This window comes from Rhinopithecus roxellana, chromosome 12, assembly GCF_007565055.1.
Source record: "Rhinopithecus roxellana isolate Shanxi Qingling chromosome 12, ASM756505v1, whole genome shotgun sequence".
Classification (NCBI taxonomy): Eukaryota; Metazoa; Chordata; class Mammalia; order Primates; family Cercopithecidae; genus Rhinopithecus; species Rhinopithecus roxellana.
The window spans coordinates 47,487,123-47,513,236 of record NC_044560.1 but is presented as its reverse complement, the minus strand read 5'-3'; the positions used below and the strand labels follow the sequence as shown (position 1 = coordinate 47,513,236).

At 39.2% G+C, this 26,114-nt stretch overlaps 1 protein-coding gene across 4 annotated transcripts in view; it reads left to right on the top strand.

Annotated features, from left to right (window-relative positions):
• Nucleotides 1-26,114, top strand: part of NFIA (nuclear factor I A) — a 382,411-nt gene that overhangs the window by 318,474 nt on the left and 37,823 nt on the right. For 3 of the 4 annotated variants that reach the window (XM_030942656.1, XM_010370666.2, XM_010370668.2), the window contains 2 exons: nucleotides 4,934-5,112; nucleotides 7,367-7,532. In XM_030942656.1, coding sequence (XP_030798516.1) covers nucleotides 4,934-5,112; nucleotides 7,367-7,532 — 345 coding nt within the window. The remainder of the gene's footprint in view (nucleotides 1-4,933; nucleotides 5,113-7,366; nucleotides 7,533-26,114) is intronic. The other variant, XM_010370667.2, reaches the window with a different exon arrangement.

The window sequence follows — 26,114 nt, the reverse complement described above, 5'->3', positions numbered from 1 at the left end:
GACCTCGTCCTCATAGTGGACTCTCACACCAAGAATCACTGGTGGTATTATAGAAGTCTCATAACATATCCAATAATACAATAATGATCTTGACCTCCTTTCTCAGTCTTCATAAATTCTGCTTTTAACAGAAGAAGCATTTTTTTTTTTTTTTTTTTTTTTTTTTTTTTTTTTTTTTTTTTTTTTGAGACAGAGTCTCACTCTGTCGCCCAGGCTGGAGTGCACTGGCTGGATCTCAGCTCATTGCAAGCTCCGCCTCCCGGGTTCACGCCATTCTCCTGCCTCAGCCTCCCGAGTAGCTGGGACTTACAGGCGCCCGCCACCTCGCCCGGCTAGTTTTTTGTATTTTTTAGTGGAGAAGGGGGTTTCACTGTGTTAGCCAGGATGGTCTCAATCTCCTGACCTCGTGATCTGCCCATCTCAGCCTCCCAAAGTGCTGGGATTACAGGCTTGAGCCACCACGCCCGGCCAGAAGAAGCATTTTTGAGTTAAATATGTGTATGTATTTTTTCAGTTGTTTGAATTTTTAACTTTTTCTCCTTCAAACTAAAACCAAGAGAGGATTTTCAAGAACCGGTGGGCTGCTGGACTGGTAGGGAGGGGAGTGAACAAGTAAACCAACCTGACTGACCTGCTTTCTTTTTTTAAAGTATGCAGTGATATGATCATTTGGTAAGAAACAGCTGAGTATTACACCGTTGGGAAATTCTGGCTCTCTGTTTCTTTCATTGTGGCTACTTTGTTCAGGATGTGTAGGCAGTGCCACTGCAGCCAGAGAAACCTGATCAAATTTCCTTCCTTCCCATCTTATTTGTATTCTTTGTGAAAAGCCCAAGCAGTTGTTTTAAACAAGTCTGGCCACTCTTTAATTAACAAGTTTGAACTAGGTCAGGCGTGGTGGCTCAAGCCTGTAATTCCAGCACTTTGGGAGGCTGAGACGGGCGGATCACGAGGTCAGGAGATCGAGACCATCCTGGCTAACATATGAAACCCCATCTCTACTAAAAGATACAAAAAACTAGCCGGGTGAGGTGGCGGGCGCCTGTAGTCCCAGCTACACGGGAGGCTGAGGCAGGAGAATGGTGTAAACCTGGGAGACGGAGCTTGCAGTGAGCTGAGATCCGGTCACTGCACTCCAGGCTGGGAAACAGAGCGAGACTCCATCTCAAAAAAAAAAAAAAAAAAAAAGTTTGAACTAGTAGTGAGATCCATCAGGAGTGAAGTGTTTCTGACACTTTCTGCTGCTCCTGGCCTAGGGTACTAAGAGTATGAGATGCCAGAAGCAGCCAATTTTGTCGTGTCTTTTAATACACAAAATTGTATTAACATCAACATGGATACAGATGGATGCACTGCAATAAATTGTAACCACTTGAGAAAAGCCTTTATTGACTCTCAAGTAAATAATGCACATTTTAAAGGATCTAAATATGCATTTACATAATGTGCTATAATTTTTTATCGTGTCAACTACTCACACACACACATCCGTAAGACATGTTTTTCTTCATCAAAAATCTGGACTCATACCATTCTTTGTGCATTCCATTAGCATCATGCCAAATTCATAATAGTAGTTTTTTTTCTATAAAACCTGATCTGGCCATCTCAAAATATGTTTGATGAATTTTACTCTTAAATTGATTTAACCCCAATGGCTCTTTCTAAAATGATTTGGACAAATAAAAACTTAGGTACAGTAAAAATATCCAAGAAGAAGAGAGAAAGCAAGAAATAGAGAGGAGAGAAGAAAAACAAAGTTAGACAGGCATTGATGAAATCTTAATTCTGAGTTTCAGTGGGTTTCATTGTCTGGTAGACGAGGAATATAGCAGGTTATCCGGAGAAGCAGCATCTATTTAATAATAATTACTAGAGCTTTGTGATGTCAGTAACGTAACTATTTTCTGTTTGAAGAAATGAAGGCTGAGGATCTGGAATGATTTCTTCCAGTTGCACAGTGAACTGACGACTGAACCAGGAAGTCCAAAGCATGAGAAAGTAAGGGTTGCAAAGGATGACACTTTAAAATGCAGACTCAGCAATTGCCTAATTTGAAACTACAGACTAAATGATTTCCTGGTATTAATTAAGAATTGATTCTTATAAATCAGTCATTGTAGAATTAATTCCATATAGTACCATATGTTCTTGTGTTTGTGTTAAACTCTATTCCACAAGGAAGTAGTGAATAAATTGTTTTTAGTAAAATAAAGAAATGAAGGTCTAAATTTAAGTTGCTAATGATTGTCTTTTAGGTATTTAACGACAACAACAAAATGAGGGAAAGGATGTTTATTAACAGTTAATGGGGAGATGACAGGGTGCTTTTGAGTTATTTCTTCTGTCTCATTTCTTTAAAGATCAGTTCTGCTTGATCTTTGCTCAAGTGAATTTCTTTTTTGGGCAGCGTTCTCTGTTGGCCACCATGATTTCGTAATCTAACAATTTCCCATCACTTTCCATTGAGCACCTGAGGCAGCAGCGCTTTATCTTCAACGTCAGTCTACCAGGGGCTCTTGGCAGCAGATCGACACCTTTGTGTTTGACACCCTGCAAAAGTTGAGTGTTTTGTTTAGTTAGGCTCAGTATATCCTCAGCCTAGTTTGGGAAATACCACATTCTGTCCTTAACTAGTGACTGTTTCATCAGATGCAAGGTACCGAGTGAAAGTTTCTTGCCACCAGCGAGGAGGACTGTACCATGTTGGATGAAAAAATTCCTTTGATTTTTTAAAGCCAGTAGCATAATTTGCAGAGTAAGAGATGACTAGAGCCATTTAACTTTTTAGCTTGTGGGTTTTAACTCAGCAACAACAATAGATTCCAAGATTTATCGTTCATTGTAGGAAGTCCTAAGTTTTGCTCGTTTTTTTTTTTTTTTTTTTTTTTGAGACAGAGTCTTGCTCTGTCACCCAGGCTAGAGCGCAGTGGTGCGATCTTGGCTCACTACAAGATCCACCTCCCAGGTTCACGCCATTCTCCTGCCTCAGGCTCCTGAGTAGCTGGGACTACAGGCACCCGCCACCGCGCCCGGCTAATTTTTTGTATTTTTAATAGAGACAAGGTTTCACCGTGTTAACCAGGATGGTCTCAATCTCCTGACCTCATGATCCATCTGCCTTGGCCTCCCAAAGTGCTGGGATTACATGCATGAGCCACCATACCTGGCCAGTTTTACCCATTTTTCTAAAAGCTCCCTGGTTCTTGGCCAGGTGGAAAAACCAAGTTTTGGTTTTGGCAAATTTTATTCTGTTTAATGGTATGACTATCTTATTAACCTCTGTTTAAACTTTCAGTCATTCACTGCACATTCAACAAATATTTACTGAGTGCCAGACTCAGATCTGGGGATATTGCAGTGGGTGAAAAAGCTATTTACAAAGATGGAGAAGACTGGGAGAAGCGTAAGCTTGAGAGGAGAAGGTAATGAAAATTCTGATTCAAATAGGCTATGTTTGAGACATCCTCAGTTGTATGACCGAGGGCAGAATTTCATCTGTTTCAGCTCAGATTTGTTTCTTGAGGCCATAGTAGGAGCCTATGAATATTTATTGGGCAGATTAAAGATTGCATGAATTAAAGGGTTTCATCAGACCACCTGCAAGACATGGATTGGAAAGTTGCTTCCACTCCAATCGCCCATTTCCAGTCTTTGAAAACTACAGATGTCACTCTGAACCCCATAGTATGAGCCATTTCAGTCATGAGTCAGAAAGTGCCCCAATCATAAGGAAATCCCAGTAGGGAACAAAGAACCCATGTCCAGCAACTAATACAGATGCATTCTTTTTTACAGCCCTTACCCATGCAAGTGGTAGAAGTGGTGGCCTGTGTTACTGGGTTTCTCTTCAGTATTATGAGTCATTCTTGGTATTAGAAAGGTTTTATTTTCCAAAATGTAGACATTCCTGTGATTTTTAGTTTAAAGATTTAAACTGAGGAAAGTAAAGTAAAGATAAATACTCTCATCTCCTCTAATTTGGGAGAGGTTTCTCTGGCTCTCATTGAGAAGTAAGAGCTGCTATCTTGGCTTGACTTAATTTGAATATCTTCAACCTTCCCATGCACTACTGTTATCCTCCAGCCAGTTTTATCAATCATCCTTCTAATTCAAGGGCAAAAGTTCTCTTAGAGAAGTTATTAGGCATCTCACATAAGTTTTTTTTAATCTAATGTAATCTTCTTGTTCTCATGAAATTTACCAGGGTTCAAATGTAAGGGAGTAGTAGTTGTCTGAGTCTTTTACCAGTTTTTGTGGGCACAGGGCCAACATTTTAGCAGGGGCCACTGCCTGCTTACCCTGGGGGTTCCCCTGCTCTAACATGTATGCATTTCTGAGTTTGGTTTTGAAATGTCATCTGAAGGCGACATAAACCATCCGTGTAAAGTGAGGCACCCAAATTGCATGGGTTCATTAAGTGATCATTTACTACATACTTCAAAAAATTTTCATCCTGAATTAGTCCCTAGAAATTTCCTTGAAAGGGGTATAAGAGCTTTAACAATGAATTATTGTCTATGGATAGCTCAGCGTGAAAGGGGATCCATATGTGCAAACTAGAATTTGTCATATGTAATGTCAGTTAAGTCAGGTCTAATCTACCAAATACATTTTTTATTGCTTGCTTCATTAAAAAAGCTCTTAAGGTAATGAATAATCTTCAGCCTAACCAAGGATTATTAATGCCTTTATAACTCATGTCCACTGAAAATAGAAAGACAGCTTGAAACTCTACCCTAATCTAACCTCCATGTTTGTCTTAGAGCCATAAGGAAGAAAATCTGTCAGACCTATCCAGTGTTAAATTCAGTCACGTGACCAATATTGTGAATCAGGCCAGGAAGAGAAATAAAGGAGGAAGTTGAATCGGGTTCAGCTATGACAAAGCAGGTCTTTCTTTTCATAACCCTGATGTTTTCTTTTCCTGCAGCAAGTCCGCATGCAACACCATCGACTCTTCATTTCCCGACATCACCCATTATCCAGCAGCCTGGGCCTTACTTCTCACACCCAGCCATCCGCTATCACCCTCAGGAGACGCTGAAAGAATTTGTCCAACTTGTCTGCCCTGATGCTGGTCAGCAGGCTGGACAGGTGGGGTTCCTCAATGTAAGGAAACCTTTTTTTTTCCATTTCTTTAGAAATGTTAGCCGAATATAAAAATAACAAGGGGAGACCTTATGATCATGTGACATTGTGCTCTAATGTTGTGCTGACTGACTGCAGACAAATGTCATATTTATTCTAGATTGTGGGAAAGTTAATTTGGTCTAAGAGTGATTAGTCAGGGTTTAAAAACAGTGTTTGTGTTAAGTTTGCAACTGTCAAGTTTATGGATATAAATCAGCTCAAGGGTGAACTATATAACCTTCTAAGTTCTGTGGGCTGATCGTTCCACCTCGTGCATTCTAACCCCAGGGCTCATACAGTTAACAAAATAGAAAGACCAAATAGTTTTAAATAATGATTTGGGGCGGTAGAGAGAGGTAGGGAGATGAAGGGGACAGATGTTTCAGATCAACTAAGTTGATATTTTTGAAAAATACAGTCTTCTAACACTTTAGATCAAGTTGACCAGTACTTGAACTCAAGATGCTAAAAGTACAGTTTATTATGGTTTGTTATTTCTGCAAGTCATTATCTTTCCCACTTATCTTGGTATAAAGCTAAACAGTGTTCAATAGCTTCATGTGAATGTTTTTATTTTTCTTCAAGTAAACCAAATAATCACAATTTGAAATGGCATTCCAAATATAAAAGTGATTTTTAAAAATCAGAAATTTTATTTCAAATATAGGATTAGATGTTTACAGTGGATAGCTGTATCCCAAGGCCAATAATAATAGTGACCGGCATAAAGCCAAATTTGATTTTCCTTTTCTACTAATAATTGTGCATGAAGTCACAGATTAGCCATAATTATTACTGGCTAATTTAGGATAGTATGTCACACCATCCTGTCACTGATTTTTTCACTTGCAGAAATACCTGATTCTGCATATCTGAGCCAGAACAGGCAGCTTTGACTAATGTCTGGTGATGTGTTAGCAGATACATTTCTGTCTAGACAACAAATCAATATGGTGCCTCTTTTCTTTTTGCTTGTATATTCATTTGCTTGGCTTATTCTAAAGCATTCACTTATGGACTCTCAGCACACTCAGAAATAACGCAAAGGCAAGGTTGCTGGCAAGAAAGCACAGCGTTCTGATCATCAGACAAGGTAGTCTTTGAGGAGCAATACTAAATATATAAGTAAATGTTGATGGGGGAGTGAGACTGCCTCTGTAGAATTATTAAGCTTAAATGTAAAAGCCTGGGACAGCAGAATCTCCTTCAACCGAATTTTGATTGGGGACTAAATGTGAACTGTTGTTGTTGGTTGAATAGAGGCCTCTTGGGAAACAGTGAAAAAACTGAACTGATCACCAGCATCAGGCATCTGATTTCTAAATTTTTAACCATTTTTTTAATAGTCCTGACACCCAATATAACTGTCAAATGCCCAGTTTAGCATTTTGATCAAAACTTTATAGGACTTAAGGCAGGTCTCTTCATGAAACTGTTTTGAAAAAATTGAAAATAAAATGAGTTTTATTGCTCTCTTTAGAGGGGAATTTTTTTGTTAAAGAGCTGTTATTTGGTTGTTTTAGCATCAGGCAGCAAAATAAATATGACTCTTACGGCATATGCTTATATAATTTAAATCAAAATTAGAAGTGATATTTTTCCCTAGCAGACTTCTGACAGCTGAATTCTAAAGTTTGTGTGCCTGATGTTATACAATATGTGAACAAAATTTTCTATGTTCACTTAACACGTTTATTAAATGTTATATAATATCAACTTTAAAGAGTGAAAATAAAATGTTTTTTTTCTCAAGTGCATATTTAGGAAACTTTGCTATATCTATGTAAAGAAACATAGTGGAATAATAGCACAGTCCATAAAACACTTAGATATTAAATATTTAATAATCATGAGGAAGATAATGAAGGTAGTAGTTAATAACAGAAAAATATAAAACATTCCAAGCAAAAGTTGGTTACTCAGGTGACAAATGCGGAGTGATGACTGGCAGGTGGTTTTATGAAATCAGATGCAAAGAAGGACAATGCAGTTAAAGAAATAAGTTTAGGATGCATGGAGCGCGTGCGGCTAAGAGTACTTTTGTGAAATGCCTGAAGAACAGAACCCAACAATGGACATTTCTATATGGACTTAGGGAAGAATTCAAGCAGCTAGATACTTAGTAATTTACATTAAAGGTGCCTGATGAATATTTTGTTTTCAGAAGCAGCTAATGGTTGCTGTCTCTTTCTTCTTTTTCTTGTATGTGTGTTTTCTGCCCCCACCCTCACAGCCCAATGGGAGCAGCCAAGGCAAGGTGCACAACCCATTCCTTCCCACCCCAATGTTGCCACCGCCACCACCACCACCAATGGCCAGGCCTGTGCCTCTGCCGGTGCCAGACACGAAGCCTCCGACCACGTCAACAGAAGGAGGTGCAGCCTCCCCCACGTCACCAAGTAAGTATGGCTGTGACAAGGCGCCGGTCACTTATAAAGCTGTATGCACTGGAATCCACACTTAGGCTTTGTCCCTCACTGTATAGGCTCTAGAAAGAGGCACAGATCCCCAGTGGTGTTGTAGCATGAGTTTGCCAGAGTAAGAATCAAAGTGAACACGACTCTTAGGTACTCTACCAGATGAGGAAAACACTGGGTGTTGGGTGGATGAGATGGTATAGCTACATACCTAGGACTGAAATCAAGTTACGAGCTATTACATTTTGTATATTATTTGAGGGACTTCAAATGCTATTCCCATCATCAAGCAGCAGCGACTTGCATGGATTCTGCTTAGAGAAAGTTCCTCATTCTTACGGACAGCCCTGCCTTCCAGGAACTTGCAGTCTAAGAGAAATGCACTTGAAAGTTATATACCTCATACATCAATAGGAGAAAATGTCTAGATCAAAGCATCAACTCAAAGGTGTGTACACTGACCATTCACTAAGAGTAAGAGCCTGGCAGAAGATCAGTGCTAGTAGCCCTGGCAGTTGCATGGTGAGGTTTGGCAGAGGTTGGGGTGGGGGATGGGGGATGGAGATAGAGGGGAGAGTAGGATGGAGGGAGGAGAGAACTCTTGGCTCTTCTCTGAACAGTCTGAGAACATTTAATCAAAGAATATAAGATTTCACAACCCTTTTAGGTGATGGGAATGATTACTTGAACTAGAGAGAGAATAATTTTCCAGATATTCCCAGATGTTTTAGAGGTGGCAAGGGGATGGAAATAGTTTGAATGCACAAATGTGGCTTTTATTAATGCCTGGAATAACGACAAAAAGAGTGATGACTGGAGTTCCTAGGGGATGGATGCCCTAGTCTTGATAGATGGTGTGATGAGCACCTTCCCTAAAGCTGTAAAGAGGCAGCAAAGTATAAGAGAAGGATAGGAACTGTGACAGTGTGACCCTAAGGGAAGCCTTCAAGGGGGTTGTCAAAAGAGGTGAGACTGAGGCAAGGAATCTGTAGAGGAAAGGATGTAAGAGCAGTGTGGGAAATGAGTGTTAAGGCCAAGAACTTGAACCACAGTGATAGGTGTAGAATGGAACAGGACATGGTGGGGAGTGTTTTGTAGACATAAGCATTGGGATTGGGCCGTCCTCTGGGTGAATACAGTGAATGAAGATTCTGGGCCTCTCAGCTTCCTTACCTTCAGTATTGGAATAATAATGATATTGAATACAGGAAGGAAGAGAGAAAGAGGAAAACTGAGCCCCTGTTTATGCCATGTTCATAGAATTTGATTCTGGAGGCATGGAACCCAAATGGCTAGAGGCCCTCATGGACACATCAGAGAGTGAGCTTTGGATTATCCAGTATTTATGCATTTTGATAACATATGCAGAAATGAGCAGCACTGTGCATGGATTCTGTATCAATAGCCAAAAGATTGAAGGTCCAGGGGCAATCTAGGGGAGACCTACTTCTCTTGGTGAGATGTGATACAACACTTGTCAACAAAGGAGAAAACCCTGAGCGTCCAATGACAGAGAAGCAAGCTGGGCTTGGCCCATGGATCTTAGAAGCTCAGCTTAGAAAGAAAGCCTCTGCTTCTCAGAGGATTGAGGCTTCTTCAAAGATGTCACATAAATACACAGTACGTGCCCTGCTTGTTGTGTATTTATGTAACATCTTTGAACAAGTCAGAGAAATAACTGCCCCAGACTCTACTTACATCTGTTCCATGAGGATGTTGGCTTACAGATTATGCCTATTGTGCCCTGTCCATGCTTCCGCATACCATTTTCTGCTCGTCTTCTCCCTGTCTGTGCAGGACCTTGCCAGTCTTTTAAAAGCTCCGTAGTAATATGCCATCAATTCCATAGAAACAGATCCTCACCTCCACTCTCAATGGCTCATGTGTCATAATGAGTTTTTCAGTAATGGGAATGAGGCTCTGCTGAGGCATGGCAGAAGAGTGGAAATAGCAATGTGTGGCTGTTCAAGTCTGAAGGATGGGGGCTCAAATGCCCACCTTTCAAATTACTAACTGGGTTTCTCTTTGAATCAATTTCCTCTTCTGTAAAATGTAGATGATAATATCTACCTGGCGGTAGATATTTGTGTGAGATCAGTTCTGATCATTGAAGTATTTTATTATCTGCCTAAACTCTTACGTAGTGGAAGGCTCCAGACTTGGGTAATGGTAAAATACATCTGTAGGACTTGGAGAAGCTACTCAACCCCTAAATTGAGTGGATGCCTTTGGGTCCATAGTTCTGGACTCCACTCCATGGATTGAACCAAGCACTATGTATAAGATAATACCTATCATTCTCTTGTGCCCAGCCTCAAGCATCTTGTCAGCACTAAGGGGAGAAGGGCAGAGGGAGTCTTGGCAGATCCAACTCATGGTTGCATGTTAGAGCAGCACTTAAGATTTTGGGTAGGGTGGGGGTGAGCGAATATCAGAAGAAAGAGTCCCAGAGCTTGATACAGATTTGATACTTTTTGAATCATGGGATTCTAGAAATATAGACAAAACAAAATGTTCTACTGATGACACAGAAAGGTTTTTATCATCATTCATTTTAGCCCTTGTTCAGCTAAAGGCTTTTCTAGGGTATGATGAATTCATAGTAATATGTAGTTTCACAGCATACTGTTGCTTACCATTTTCTGCTTTCTTAACAAGATGGTGTTAGGGTGGGAGAGCTGTAATTTATAGCGTAGGAGAAGCCTTTCAAATTAAAAATCTTGAAGCTCACTCATCCTTATTTGGAGGGGATTTAAGGGCCCTCAATTTAAAAAGTCCTCTCCCATGCCCTGATTTCTAAACCAATTGATAAATAAAATACTTTTTAAAAATCAGAAGACAAAATATCACCTTTATTGTGAGAGAATTCAGTTTAGAACTGTGGCCAGGGCACTTCCTAACACTGAACCCCCAATTACACCATCATAGCTACCTGGTCACTGGCAGGGCTAGACCACAGCTGCCCTTCTTACATGTGATCCGCCCTAGCCTATAAAGCTGATGGCATGAAGGTGCGGGTGGCAGTGTGCTTCCCACCAGCACCTGTCCCCAAAGAGGAAGAGACTGGGTGGGGTGGTGGGGACTAGTCATGTCCAGTTTTTCCTTTGAAGCTCTACAACCAAGAGAGTAATAGGTGAGAGGGTGGAGAGAAGCCAAGAGTAGATGGAAGGGAATAAGTATCAGGAGTGAAGTAGCCTCCCCCTCCTTTAACATTCATCTTTGACGACTGCCTTTTTTCATTCGTTTATCAGCCTGCACCTATCAGGCACCTATGATGCAGCACGGCTGTATTAGCGCATGGGATTCAGAGATGATGGATCCCTACTCTCAAGAAATGGGCATCTGTTGAGGGACACGTAAACAGGCAGTTTATACAGGATGACACTGGCATAAAGTTGTGTATAGGTGCCACAAGAAGACATGGGAGGGAGTTTGGTCCAGTGTGGGCCTCCAGGTAAACATATTTTAGAGGAGGTGACTTCTAAGCTCTTTAGTAGGGATAACATCCTGGTGTCTTAAGAGAATATAGAACTTTTCTTCTGAAACCAGCTTGGTGGCCTAATGGATTACCACTAGATAAAAATGTCGGGCAAAACTATAGTTTCAGAAATCAGGTACTTTCTTAGAAATTAAAAACACAGGTTGAGCAGATTCTGTTTATCTTGTCAGTTTATCAGAGCTCAACTTTAGTAAGAAGGAACATCACAACAGGGTATTCAGTACATGTACTCAGCATCCCAACAGTTTCATGTCTGAAATGGAGGCTCTTCTCAAAAATGTAAACTGTATGACGTAAGACAGCCTTTTCTATTTAGGAGTTTGAGATGACTTGCCATACAATACAATTCTAAAAATAAATATAGAGACTGGGCTTGGTGGCTTATGCCTGCAGACCCAACACTTTGGGAAGCCTAGGAGGGGCAGATTGCTGGAGCTCAGGCATTCGAGACCAGCCTGGACAACATGGTGAAACCCCATCTCTACAAAAAATACAAAAATTAGTTGGGCGTGGTGGCGTGCACCTGTAGTTTCAGCTACTTGGGAGGCTGAGGCAGGAAAATTGCTTGAGCCCGGGAGGTCGAGGCTGCAGTGAACCAAGATCATGCCACTGCACTCAAGCCTGGGTGACAGAGTGAGACCTTGTTTCAAAAAATATATATATAATAAAAATAAAAGTAGGAAAACATGCCAAGTGCCTTCTGTATTATCAACTTTTCTAGGTCTCAACTCCCTTATGTGTTAATGGAAATAACACTAACTGCTGTACTCACTCTCGTAGTCAGATTATCAGAACAAATGGGGTAACAGATGTGCTATGCTATAGACAGTTAAAAGTCCAAGGCATCATTTTTAATATCCTCTTATAATGAAATACAAATGGATGCCAGCCTGGAGCAGAGTATGTATTTTTTCACTAATCAGTTGCCTCTGGCACTAATACTAAACTTTGCAGCTGTGGCCAGAAAAACAGGGGGAAGGCAGATCTGGGGGAAAAAATTCCTATGAAATAAATACATTTTAATGGGAATAATCCTTACCAGTGCCCTAAGAAACAGGGAAGTGGGAGTGGGGCAAGAAGAATTTTTATACTGTTGATTTGTTTGGAGAAAGATTGATAGATTATGCCAGGTCTCTTTAGGATACTATGACAAATGGAAGCATGACCTGTAAGAGCATTTCACAACCAATGTGCTCCATTCCCACAGATTAACGACTTGTGTGGGTTTTGATACTTATTGAAAAAAGACCACTTCTTTTATTTATTCAATAAATGTTTATTGAGCATCAGCTATGTGCCAAGCACTCTTCTAGGTGGTAGGGTTCAGCAGGGAATCCCTGGCCTTATGGAACTTTGATTCTAGAGAGGGAAGAAAGACAGTGAACAAAACAGTGAGTGTGAAAGGTAGGTAGGATGTAAGACGGTGATATGTAAGTGCTACATAGGGAAATCAAGCCGAGAGAGGAGGGATGCAGCTCTAAGCAGGGTGATCAGAGGAGGGCTATTTGAGAAGAGCAAATTTGAACAAAGCCTGGACAAAGATGAGAGCATGAGCCAGGATGCTGTAGGAGGAGAGGTTTCCAAGCAGAAGGACCAGCCAGTAGAAAGGCAGACCAGTGTGGGGAGATCAGGGAATGAAAGCAGGGGGTGAGGTCAGAGTGGAGTGAGGATGCCTCACTCCACTTTTGGGGCCTCAGGGATGTAAATCACACCGGTTCTTATAGGCTCTTGTAAGGACTTCAGCATTTACCCTGAGTGAGATGGGGCAGAGAGGTAATACCACCTAGATTTTAATAGATACATCCTGAAGGTTGTGTTGAAAATAGATTGCCAGGAGCAAGAATTAAAGAATTAAAACAGGGAGTTAAAAAACTGGGTTTTTCCAATAAATAAAATGAGCATCTTCTACATGCCAGCCAGTATTCTAGGTACAAGGGATATAAAAGTGAACAAAACAGGCAAAAATCCCTTGCCCTGGTGGAGCTTACATTTTAGTGGAAGGGGATAAACAGTAATTAAAATATAAGTAAATTAGTGAGTTAAGGACCAGTAAGGACAATGGAGAAAACTAAAACAGGCAGGGTTGATGGGGAGGGGCACTATTGCAATCATCCAGGCAAGAGTTGCTAATGACCTGCACCAACGTGGGAGCAATAGGAGTGATGAGAAGTAAGTGGGTTCCGGGTATATTTGAAAGGTAGAGCTGACAAGACTTGCTGACACATTAGATATGGGTTGAGAAGAATTGGTGATGATGCCTAGGTTTATGACCTGAGCAACTGGGATAGAGTTGCCAGCAGCTGAGATGGGAAGACCACAGGAGGGGCATCTCTGGGTGAGGGGTGGAGATCAGAAGTTCGGTTTGACCAAATTATGTTTGAGATGCCTATTAGACATCTTATTGCTGGACTAGTCATAATAACCTGCTGCCTATTGCAGCTCTTTGCAGGGGACTGTGTTTTTCTGTGTGCACCATCTCAAATTGAGAAGGGACTCCTTTTTGAACATATCATACAATTAATGAATAGACTAAGAGTCCTGAGAACAGCTCAGGCATGGAGGAAATCTTTCATTATGTCTGGGTCTGTTTGTGCTGTGGTAATTCAAAATATACAATTCTTTCTGTTAATTGTACTTTTAAGTTCCAATTTTTATATTGTAGATTGGAATCAACCTGCTATAAAAATGGACTTTTCCAGAAAAAAATGGAGATTGGCATCATAATCTAGAAATATAATAGAAAGAGAAAAAACACTTTTGAATTATGATGGAAGATAAAACATGCATATTTTCTTTTTTTAATTAATTAGGAACACAAAAACTCAATTTAGAAATGCATAAAAGACCTATCAACATGTTTCTCCATGCCTTCCTCACTATGAACTTTGGATTTTTTTCAACTAGAATTCTATTAAAATAGAAGCATGTAATAAGTTACCTTTATTATTTATTTTTATATCTTTGATGAATCTTGTATATATTCATTATACAAATGAATATGAATTCATTAGCCAAGAACATAACAATAATCTATGGGATTTAAAATTTCTCATATAATAATTAACATGTGTTGAATGCTTTTTGGTTAGCAAAGCTCTTTTTACATGTATATTATCTCATCCCATCTTCTCAACCCTCCTATGAGGTCAGGATTTCATAGGCAAAGAAACCGAGATTGGAAGATGGAGGTTACATTCCCAGGTTAGTTTGGTAGGGACTCAAACACAGGCCTTTCCATGCTCTTTCTACTACCTCATACTGTCACTGAACAAATTACAAACAATGTGACTAGATTTCTGGTTCTGGGGGGAACCACAGCTGTCTGCTACTATCTGAAATTAACAACAACAAAGTATTTTGCCTTTTTTTTTTTTTTGAGATGGAGTCTCGCTCTGTCACCCAGGCTGGAGTGCAGTGGCACTGTCTCAACTCAATGTAACCTCCGCCTCGCGGATTCAAGCGATTCTCCTCCCTCAGCCTCCCGAGTAGATGGGACTACAGGTGCCCGCCACCATACCTGTCTAATTTTTATATTTTTTTGTAGAGACAGAGTTTCACCATATTGGCCAGGCTGGTCTCGAACTCTTTGACTTTATGATCCTCCCACCTCGGCCTCCCAAAGTGCTGGGATTACAGGAATGAGCTACTGCGCCCGGCCCAAGTATTTTGCTTTTACGGATGTGTCAGGCACTTTACAAATTGTTTGTTTGTTTGTTTTTTGTTTGTTTTTCTGCAACAGAGTCTCTGTCACCCAGGCTGGAGTACAGTGGTGCAATCTCAGCTCACTGCAACCTCCATCTTTCTGGTTCAAGTGATTCTCATGCCTCAGCCTCCTGAGTATCTGGGATGACAGGTGCCCACCACCACACCCAGCTAATTTTTGTATTTTTAGTAAAGACAGGGTTTCGTCATGTTGGCCAGGCTAGTCTCAAACTCCTGGCTTCAAGCAGTCCACCTTCCTCAGCCTCCCAAAGTGCTGGGATTACAGGTGTTAGCCACTGTGCCCGGCCCACTTTACAAAATGTTTTTATATATGTATTATCTCACTTCATCCTCAGAATAATCCTATGAAATAAATTCTCTTGTTACCCAGATTGAGAAAGACAAAGCGTGGAGAGATAAAGTAACTTTCTCAAGGTCACTTAACCAGGGTGCCAGAGTCATGATTTCCATCCAATTCGCCTTCAACCTAGAGCTCATAGGCTTGGCTGTAACATGAGGATCTTTGCTTTAGCCCAAAGCTCCTTTTTTTTTTTTTTTCAGTGAAAACCCAATGGCAGAAATATAGAGGAAGATGTAAGTAGTTGTTTGTACTTCAGTATGAATTGGTTTCTGTTTCAGAGAGTGCGTCTTATTAGCAGGTAAGGAAGAGAGCAGAAAGTTTGAGGGGAGACGTGAGGACTGTGTTTCCTCTGTCAGAGAAGAAGCAGTAGATTTTAAGAAAGAATGAAGAAAAGGAGTTAGTGGCTTCCATTCACGGAACTTTTTTTTTTTCATTAGTGATGCCTGGACTATGTTACTGTTCTTTTTCTTAATTTTAAAATTTTACATTCAATAAAATTCACTCTTTAATGTACAGCTCTGTGAATGTTAATAACATTCTTGTAACCAACACCACAGACAGGATACAGAACAATACCCAAACTCTCTCATTGTTCTCACCTACTCTTAGTTTAATGTCTGATGTCACTTAGTGCCAGGGAGCTTATTTTACTTTGCTCGATTTCTACGTTGATTTTAATTCCCCTGTCAGTGCTGCTGCTATCCCATTATGTTTCAAAAATTGAGAGATTATGAAAGAGACCCAAATACATACAGTATTTTAATCTATGGTAACAGTGGCATTTTATATTAGAGGAGCAAAAGGGGTTAGTCAGTGAAGTGTATTGGGAGAGTCTGAAAAATATATTTCTTGCATCAAGATAAATTTCAGCTGGAACCAAAAATACAATGTTAAGCCATAAAATAGCACGAGAAAATACAGGATAAATTTTTATAATGTTGGAGTAAAGAAGGGCTTTCTAAATAATGCCAAAAAACCAGCAGCCATGAAAGGAAAGTATCCAAAATTTATGCATGGAAAAAACACCATGAATACAGTCAAAAGACAAAAGATGGGAGAAAAAGTGTAACATACGTGACAGGGCTAAATTATCTGACATATAAATTATTTTTAAAAGTGAGTGAGAAAGAGAAAGATCAACAATCCAATAGAAAGGAGAAACGGATATAAACAGAGAGAAAAGGAAAACATTTAAAAGACATCTCATTCATGTAGCATGAGAGCAATACTGATTAAAACTTGAATGATGTTTTCATCTATTATATTAACAGATCAAAAGGTGTCTTAACACAATATTGGTAAGTATGTGGAAAACAGACATTCTCTTACGCTGTTAAAGGACTGTAAATTGGTTCAACCTCTTCAGAGGACATTTTAGTTTTATATATATATAAAATTTAAATGTGTGCAATAAACTTTATAACACAAAAACATTAATGTTTAAATTTTGTCCCTATATTAATACATATATAAATTTTACTTGTAAGCTGTGCATACTTGGTTTGGACATACGAACAAAACTGTACATAAAGTATTGATTGCAACATTGATTACAATAAGAGACTGGTAATAACTGAAACACCCACCAAGTGAGTACTGTACATTAGGAACCCTTTAAAAATAAAAAGATAGGTCTGTCTCCATGAATTCATGGACGAATCCTTGAGTTATATTGTTATATTAATTCAGCAAAGGAGAGTGCTAAGAAATGTGTATGGAATGCTGCATCGGAGAGGGGATGTATATACAAATTGGATGGTATGTGGAAGGATAGAAACTAATAGTGGTTTACTCCAGGGAAAGGGACAAGGTTGTTGGCGGACAACTTTTTGGTGCCTTATCCAGTGAGAAAGATATTGCTAAGTTTTCAGTCCTCCTTTTATATCAAATATTATGATTTCTTTATTCTTAAAAATATTTGTCTAGTGATCTAATAATAATCTTGTTTATACTAAAATGATGACAGTGATCAAAACCACATACTCATATGTGGGGGAGTTCCTAAAATCCTTGGCAATTTTTATACATCTAGCTTTTAGCTCTACTAACCTGAACTTTTGGAGTGATTCCAAAAATGTGTGATTTTTCTAGTAAAGAATAATACTCTTTTCCCCCTCACAGAGAGCATGGGGTTCAGTGTAAGGTGAGCATTTTCATTCACAGTAGCTATTAGTTGGTTACAGGTTCTGCCTTACGAACCCATTAAATATAAATGTACTTGTACTATCTTATAACATAATTTGTTATAAATACTTTTTAGAGCATTTTAATTTTGTGTAGTCTAATATTTTAGTGTTTAACTTTTTTAAATGAAAAGAAAAAGAATTATTAAAAATCAAGCATTTTGGTAGGTATGTTCATATGCATTACCTTAGTTGCATTTGTTATTATAAATCTGCACCACTGGAATTGTTAGCCCTTTTAAAGAAGATGAAACTGAGCAAAAGTTCTAATCCCAGTCTGTTGGACTCCAAAGCCCAGTGTTTTCTACTCTACCAGGACACGTGTTCTGTTTAGAGATGTAATATCATGCAGCTTTCCCTTGAAAATCTTAAAACACCCCATTAAAAATATTTTACATTGCATCAAGAATAACACCATCCTGGGTATGTTGAAATAGATGAAAAAACGGAAACCAAAGCAGGAAAAAGATTAAGAGATAAGCATTGCAAAAAAAGAATAGGAAAAAGAACAGAACTTTGGACGATTCCATTCATTTGGGTCGTCATAACCCAGTCAACTCTTGTGTTCACCTTAGTTTTTTATTGTTTCAGATGACCCATGAGTTTAAGTCTCTCTTTATGAAGATAATATATGGCATTTTAAGAAATTTGCAAAATATAGAAAAGCATAAAAAAGAAAATTATATTCTCCCATTATCAACTATTAACATTTTGGTCTTGTTTCCTCATCTTTTGTGTGTGTGTGTGTGTGTGTGTGTGTGTGTGTGTGTGTATACACATATAAGATGATTGCGACCATACTGAATATAATATTTAGTATGCCATTAATTCAAATTGTATGCCTTTCTTACTCAAAAAAAAGTTGAGAAATGAGATTTTAAATAATTTTTACCTATATTCCCACTATAGAACATTAACTTTTCTTCCAACCTATGGCGTATGCTGCAGCATATCCTTAGACATATTTTTGTCCCCAACTCTAATAATTTTTTTAGGATATAGTTCTAGAATTGGAATTGCTAACACAAACAGTATGAACATTCCTCTTGATACACATTACTGAATTGCTTTCAGAAAGGTTGTGCCAATTTATACGTTTTCAAATTGCATACGAGTATGATCATAACATTAACCCTTGAGAAGTTTGGGTGTTATCTTTTTTAATTGTTGGAAGGCAGATGTGTTGGGGATATAATGTCCTTTATCAGATATTAGAATCAGTGGTCCCTGATGAAGTGATTTTAGTGTTTTTCTTTACTTGTATTAATTATATTAAAATTGGAATTCTAGGGATTTCCCATCCTATTTGCAAAGCCTCTCCATAGGGATCACCCTTTGGACTGTTCCTGTGAAGAGAGTGACCTGTTGGACATCACAGAGGGGTAAAGACTTAGTTAAAGGGCTGGGAGATTGGAGTAAATAATGTCCATTATACTGGACTCAATATAGAGAAGTTCAGAGAGGTTAACTGACTTGCCAAGATCACATTTCTAATAAGAGATCTAATGAATTCAATCCAGGATTTGGTGATTTTTAAAATTTATTTTCTATTGACTGTGTTGTACTGTCTCCAAAAAAAAGTATTATTTGAGATTTTTAGGTTCCATTTGTGTTTAACATTAAAAATTACTAGAAGTTATTTAAAAATCATCTATAATCCGGCTGGGTACAATGGCACACATCTGTAATCCCAGCACTTTGGGAGGCCGAGACAGGAAGATCACTTGAGCCTAGGAGTTCAAGACCAGCCTGGGCAATATAATGAGACAGTGTCTCTACAGAACATAAAATTTTCCAGGCGTGTGGCACACACCTGTGGTCCCAGCTACTTGGGAGGCTGAGGCAGGAGGAGGATCACTTGAGCCCAGCAGGTCAAGGCTGCAGTGAGCCGTGTTAAAGCCACTGCACTCTAGCCTAGGCAACAGAGCAAGACCCATTTCAAAAAAGAAAAATAAAAAATCATCCATTATCCCAGTCTTCAAAGATAATCACTCTCTGTGCATATTTTCCAGTCATTTTCTGTGCATATTTTAATCATAATTGATCATGATATATGTGTGTATGTATTATACAGTTTCGTAAATGATTCTTATTTCATCTTACAAACACATTACAATGTCATTAACTATTATTTTAAGATACTATTAATGGCTGCAAAATATTCCAATGTATGGATGAAGCATTAACTTAAAAGTTGGTTCCAATTTGTTGCTCTTATAAGTAATGATGTAATGAACATCTTGTAGCGTAAACCTTTATCTGTATTATTAGTATTTGTGGAGGATAAATTCCCGAAGTAGATTTCCAGAGTTGCACTGCCTTTTGAGAGGCTGCAGAAGTCTTTCAAGTGGGAGCAATCCAATATATTGATCAAAGTTTCTTTTTTTAGCAAACCCCAGCCGTATCCAGGGTTTATTCCCTGTGGCTATTTAATATAACTTTCACCTGTCCCTACCCATATACATGGTTGCTTCTGATCAATAAATATTTTCTTTCAATTGAGCAACACACAGCATACACATAAAAATAAATGACGGTCATAGAATTTGGATTCACCATCAGAAATAAATTTAAATGAACTGAAACAAAGTTGTATTCTTAACCTTTAAAAACTATTATGAGAAAGAATGTTACAGGCAGTTCAAACAAACAGGCTGTGGGCCAGGTGCAGTTGCTTGCCCCTGTAATCCCAGCACTTTGGGAGGCCATCACAGGAAGATTGCTTGAAACCAGGAGTTCCAGACCAGCCTAAGCAACATAGCGAGACCCCTACCTCTGCAAAAAATAAAAGTAAAAAAATTAGCTGGGCACCGTGGCACGTGCTTGTAGTCCTAACTACTGGAAAAGCTGAGGTGGGAAGATCACTGGAGCCCCCAGGAATTTGAGGCTGCAGTGAGCTATAATGACACCACTGCACTGTACTCCAGCCTGGGTGACAGAATAAGACCCTGTCTCTAAAAAAAAAAAAAAAGATTGGCTACAGGAAACGCTCATTGCACTCATTGTAAAGTGCCGCCTTCTTGCACAGATTTTGGTAACATAAGGTCAAATCATCTCCAGTTGAAGGGTTACTCTGGTCTCCTCTCTGTGTGCACATTATAGCATGAATTGTCTTGCACCTCCTTTCTATACTTTTTACCCCAAATTCTGATATAGCTTGACCTCCTACTGCCCTTAGGATCCTTAATACAAACAGAAATACCCACAGAGCAAAGCCATCTGGCCAGACTATTTCTTTTCATGATTTTTGTGAGTTCTTGGCACCTTAGACATGCCATGCAAATAGTTATCATACACGTTAAGCAATGCTAATATGTTAAAGTTAGAATTCATTAGCTTTTCAGGAAGGAAGCTTGTGGGCATGTTGTTCTGTAATAATTTACTAGCGATAAGGAGGCTTTCATTCTGTGCCCTGAGGGTTGTGAGTTTTTGTTGTTGCTGTTGGTAACTTGTTTGTAAAGACAAAAGATTTGCAGAAATAATAGGATGAGGTAGCTGTACAGATGTGATCAAAATAATAGAAATTCGGCGTAGTTATCCTCTAGATGCTAAACATCTGGATAAAAACTACAACATCCATTCCATCTTGTGGGGATTTTGAAACCTCTGAATATTGGATCATGTGTAAGTAAGGCCTGTAGATTTGTAAAAGGCTGTTTCTCTAGCTATAGAATGATATTAATAATACTAGCCCAGGCCTTGTAAACTTGTCAATACCAATTGATTTCTTTGAAGGAGAAACATTCCGATATTTTCCAGCATTTCTTTTGTGACCTTGTAAGAAATAGTGCTGTTCAGATTTTTAAGTGAGTTCAGTTGTAATGTTTCATTTAGAAATTAGCCAATCTATTTTCTAAGTTTCCGCATTTTTTTTAGACACGAAAGTTTTCTCACAGGGCCTTTTTTTTTTTTTTTTTTTTTTTTTTTTAATAGCATGACAGTGCAGTTAAAAGATTTGGGAAATTATTTCAGTGAGGTATTTAGCCACCTCCCTGTTTCAGTTTGCAACTGAATGCTTCTTAGGCACATTTCCTTTACTGCCAGGAGTCACTGATAAACATTTAATAAAACTGCAATTTGAATACCCAGGATTCTGTTTAAGTCTGTATTCCTGAACTTGTTTTGATTACTTTTGTCTAATAACTGGCAAATTTTGAGCAGGTAGTAGAATCATACAGTAAGACTATTTTGAATGAAATTGAATTTTCGACTAGCTTTAGAGGGAGGCTCCCACACATGAATATGTCTGAGTTTCTGAAAACGAGGGAACACATGAAGGTGCATCTTGATATTTGAGATGAGCAGGAAAAGGTTTAGAGTGCAGGAATGTCTAGTTGCCTTAACAGTGTTTATAATTGAAATTTGGTGTCTGTTTATTTTGTAAATTATCTCCTCCTCTAAAAATAAATTCAACAGGCTTCTTCCCCGTCATTTTCAAACATTCAGGTCCCTGATCATTGAAATGTTACCTTTCCTTGCTGTATGGCAAAATGTAATTTGCAAGTTCCCTGTTTTCTCCTTTCCCTCTGCAATCGCTAGCTCCATTCCCTGCCTCTGTTCCTCCAATTGTGCTGTGCCCTTGGTGGCCTTAGTCCACTGGAACCTGTCAACCAACACATCTTTCACAGCCCATCCCAGAAGCCCTCTCCATCTCCCTTGTAAAGCTTGTCCTGTTCCTCCTGCCAGTGTCACTTTTCTGTCCTTTACACCCTGCAGAGTTTTATTTATATTACTTTTAGGCACTCGTGTTTCCATCTTCTGTACTTATCTCTCCCCATTAGGCTCTAACATGTTAGGCTCTAACAGTGTGTCTCACTCGCCTTTGCAGCCTCCATAGTGCTCAGTACAGAGCCTGGCACGTAGCAAGTGTTGAAATATCTCTTGGAGAGAGAGGAAAAAAATGAATCTATTAAAATGTCTCTATGATGCACTGCGGAAGCTAGACGTGGTGGATCTAGTTTAAGGGAATGAAGAGGGGGTGAATGTTTGCTACTTCCGTACATTTGGAGTCTTTGATAAAACAGACCAATTTTTCTTCTAACTTCATGTCGGTTTATAGACCAGGCTGCCAGGGTTTAGGGTACCTCATCGCTTGCTGCATCTGGAAGTAAATTCAGAACCTCAAAGCTCACCCTGCCGTATATTTTCTGCCAGGGTGCCTCACATTTTCCTCCTAGCTGCGGCCAGAGGAGCTGGCTGTCACTCAAGTAGGTCAGCCCCAGGTGAAACCAGCCACTTAGCCTCCTTCTGGGCACCCTATGGGTATATGGAGGGCTTTTTGTCCAAAGAGCAGCTCTCCTTTCAGGTTTACCCTTTACACAGAAGAAATCTGGCTAAATTTTCTCCCTTTTCTGCCTTTCTGTGATTACATGTATTTTAGTGATTGCTAAATTTGAACTAAACCTTGAAACTAACTGCCTGCTTTCAAAACCAACCAATATGAGCTCACATTTTCTAGTTTGTCAGTTTTGGGGAATTTTATTAATATTATTTTTATCTTAAAGAAACATCAACTGGCTGAGTGTAGTGGTGGCTCATGCCTGTAATCCCAGCACTTTGGGAGGCCAAGGTGGGAGGATCACTTGAGCCCAGGAGTTTGAGACCAGCCTGGGCAACATAGGGAGACCTCATCTCCACAAATAATTTTAAAAATTAAAAGGGCATGATGGCACATGCCTGTGGTCCCAGCTACTCAGGAAGTTGAAGTACAAGAATCATTTGAGCTCAGGAGGTCAAGGCTTCAGTAAGCCATGTTCATGCCACTGCACTCTAGCCTGGGCGACAGAACCAGACTCCATCTCAAAAAAAAATAAAGAAATATCAACTGACATTGGCATAAATATTTTAATATCTTAATATCTTCTTCTTCAGTCATATTTTTTCCAAAGACAAGACAAAAGCATCTCCACTCAAATCAGTTTGACCACATTCTCAACACCATGTTCAGGTGTAATTGTTGAGTGAAGGCTATTACAGACTCAAAACTAATTCATCTGGAAATGCCATGGTTCCTTTCTGCAGATATATCCCTTATGCCTTCCCATTTGGGAAAAGAAAAAAGGAAACCTACCACAGGAGCAACAAAAACTGGAATTTGTTTGGCTAGCAGTCAGTGAACCACATTCATTTCTGAGGACGTAGAGGCAGTTCAGTCCTCTCAGGGACATCCGCCATGATAAAGGACAGTGCTTGGTCCCAGCACCTTGGGAGGCCAAGGCGGGAGGATTGCCTGAGCTCAAGAGTTTGAGACAAGCCTAAGCAGCATGGCGAGACCCCCATCTCTATTAAAAAAAAAAAAAAAAAAAAAAAAAAGAGCCGCACTGATAGGTGATTCCCCCTACTTACCCTCTTCACCCCACTCCCTCGTGTCCATGTACCCCACAATGCCCCTAGAGATAATTCCTAGCATCCTCAGAGGCCCTATCAAACTGTTGTTCATAACGAGAGAACTGTTCTTGAGCCATTCCCCAACTGATCTTAGGAAGGCAGGACCAGTATTGTCTAAGTGAAGGATTATAGAATTAGCAATGCCTACCCTAAGAGGGTAACACAGAAAGAACGCAAATTTTCTGGATATGGGATCAAATTCTGGTTTGGAATTTTGAAACTTACTGCTGGAGTGCTGGCCAAACTAAGACTCTTGGATAATGTGAAGAAATACATTAGAGAGAGAGAGAAAATATGGTCAGATAGTGCAAATGAGAGCTTGCCAGAAGCTTCTTAGAGGAACATTCTTCAATGTTAGGAAAATGGTTCATAGCACTATCGCTAATATAGGTAAAATGGCTGCTAAAACAAAAAGCAAACACTTTCTGTTTCAGAAGCAGCCAAATCATCAATTATTTGATTTCTAATAGTCATGTTTGCCATGAGGATTCTTATAATGAGATTATGTAGCCAAGTTGATTTCCCTGTTGACTTTATCAATAAGTCATCAAGCACTTCTGAATCTCCCCTCCAGAATTCTCAAAAATGCCCTACAGTAATCTCCCCAGAAAACTATTTTCTGGATTTTATGACTTTTCATAGCTCTACCTACAGCTTTGATTATTGCTGTTGTAAATAAGTCAAGAATTATAATTAAGAAGGATATGAATATGATATATCCTAGTATACACAGTTGTATGTAATGAATTACCTTATTGCCCCTTTACTTGATATTCATGTTGTAAGCTCTTAACTGTGCATGTATAATTGATTCACTATGATAAATGTGATTGTTTTAACAAAAAGTTTCAATTAAGGTTTTATTCAACAGTGTAATTCCCTTACTCAATTGTTTCTTTAGGAAAATCAAATTCAACTTATGTTGTATCCTTTTTGGGACTACATCCTGTTATAGGTGACCACCCTGCTAGAATAATAGAAGATGAGTCAGAATTTCGTTCTTCCTTCCTTTATTTTCCCTGTGTGCTTTTCCCAGAAGCTAGCTTTCTATGGAATAAATTTGCCTGGGCACCATTTGTCCCATTGTTTCACTTGGGTACTGAAAGACTAGTAGACTTTTGTAGTTTATATATATATAAATGCAAACCCACTAGCACCTCTCTTACCATTGTTCTCTTTTTTAAAGAACTAGAATAAAATTTGGAGAAGCTCTGGTAGGCCTTGAGAGCATGAAAGGGCTTCTGGGATGTTGTAAAACTAAGACTGCATGTTTTGTCCCATGACTGAAGAAGGGAAAGTATCTGATTGTTGGCCTCATAGAAATTTTGCATAGCTAAAGTATTTGTATGCTAAATCGTCTTTCAAATGGAGAAATTGAGGTTAAGCAAAAATAGATGATGGGATATAATACAGATACCTTTCCCGATTTAGTAAGCTTGCTATAGTGAAACTATTTTCACAAAAAAATGACACCCCCCCAACCCCCAGAATGGCTTCTGTGTTGGGATCAGTTAGCATGCTTGTTTTGGATGTCCCCAGTATGGTAAGAATGTCATAGGAAATCCTGCTATGCGTCTATGATGAGCAGCAGGTGGGTGCACACTGTTCTATTAGGGCCATCAAACACGGACTCACGTTTCAGCGTCTGTCATCAATCACTCAGCCTTCATACCTTAATATACCCTTCATTCCTTTTTGTTCCTTCTCAACCTACCTACCTATTCATGTGTGAAAGAACACTTTTTTCCCTAACCACTAACAGGTTCAACAGGTTATTTCACCTCTTAGCTTCCTCTTTATCCCTCCCACAACCTCTTTGTGCTCTAAGAGCAGGGGAACACACTATCAGATAATTATACTCTATCATTTTCAATTTATAAACTTTATGTTGCTGTTTCTCAAAGCATATCAATAAAACCATGGGGTGAATGGAACACTTAATATAGATTATTTTATTGAGCTTTTAAAAAAATTAAATTATCCCCATGCCGGTAAGTGAGAGGTACATGCAGAATGGCTAAAGGCAGAGGTATTTCTCAGATCTATTCAAATTAGTCTGGCATAGCGTGGGCTAGAGACAAAATCAGTAGATCCACATTGGTAGACAGTATGACATATACATTTAGATCATTTTAAATGAAGTCATTACTGAATAGATCCTCCTTAAACAAATACTATTATCACAAAAAGTTTCTTATTTAAATGAGACATCAAGGACCCTCATGCTCAACCTCTGTTCAGTGCCATTTTAACACAGCCACGTCCACATCCACATGACCATTGCAGATCTGTTTGGGTGGCTTAGCTCTTACCAAAGACAACCAACAGGGCCTGGGCCAGATGGTGGGAATTTTATCCCTAGAGTTGTTTAATGAGAGAAACAAGAAGTATGAGCAATTTTCTGTAAAACAGAAAGCCAGAGTAAGAGGAGC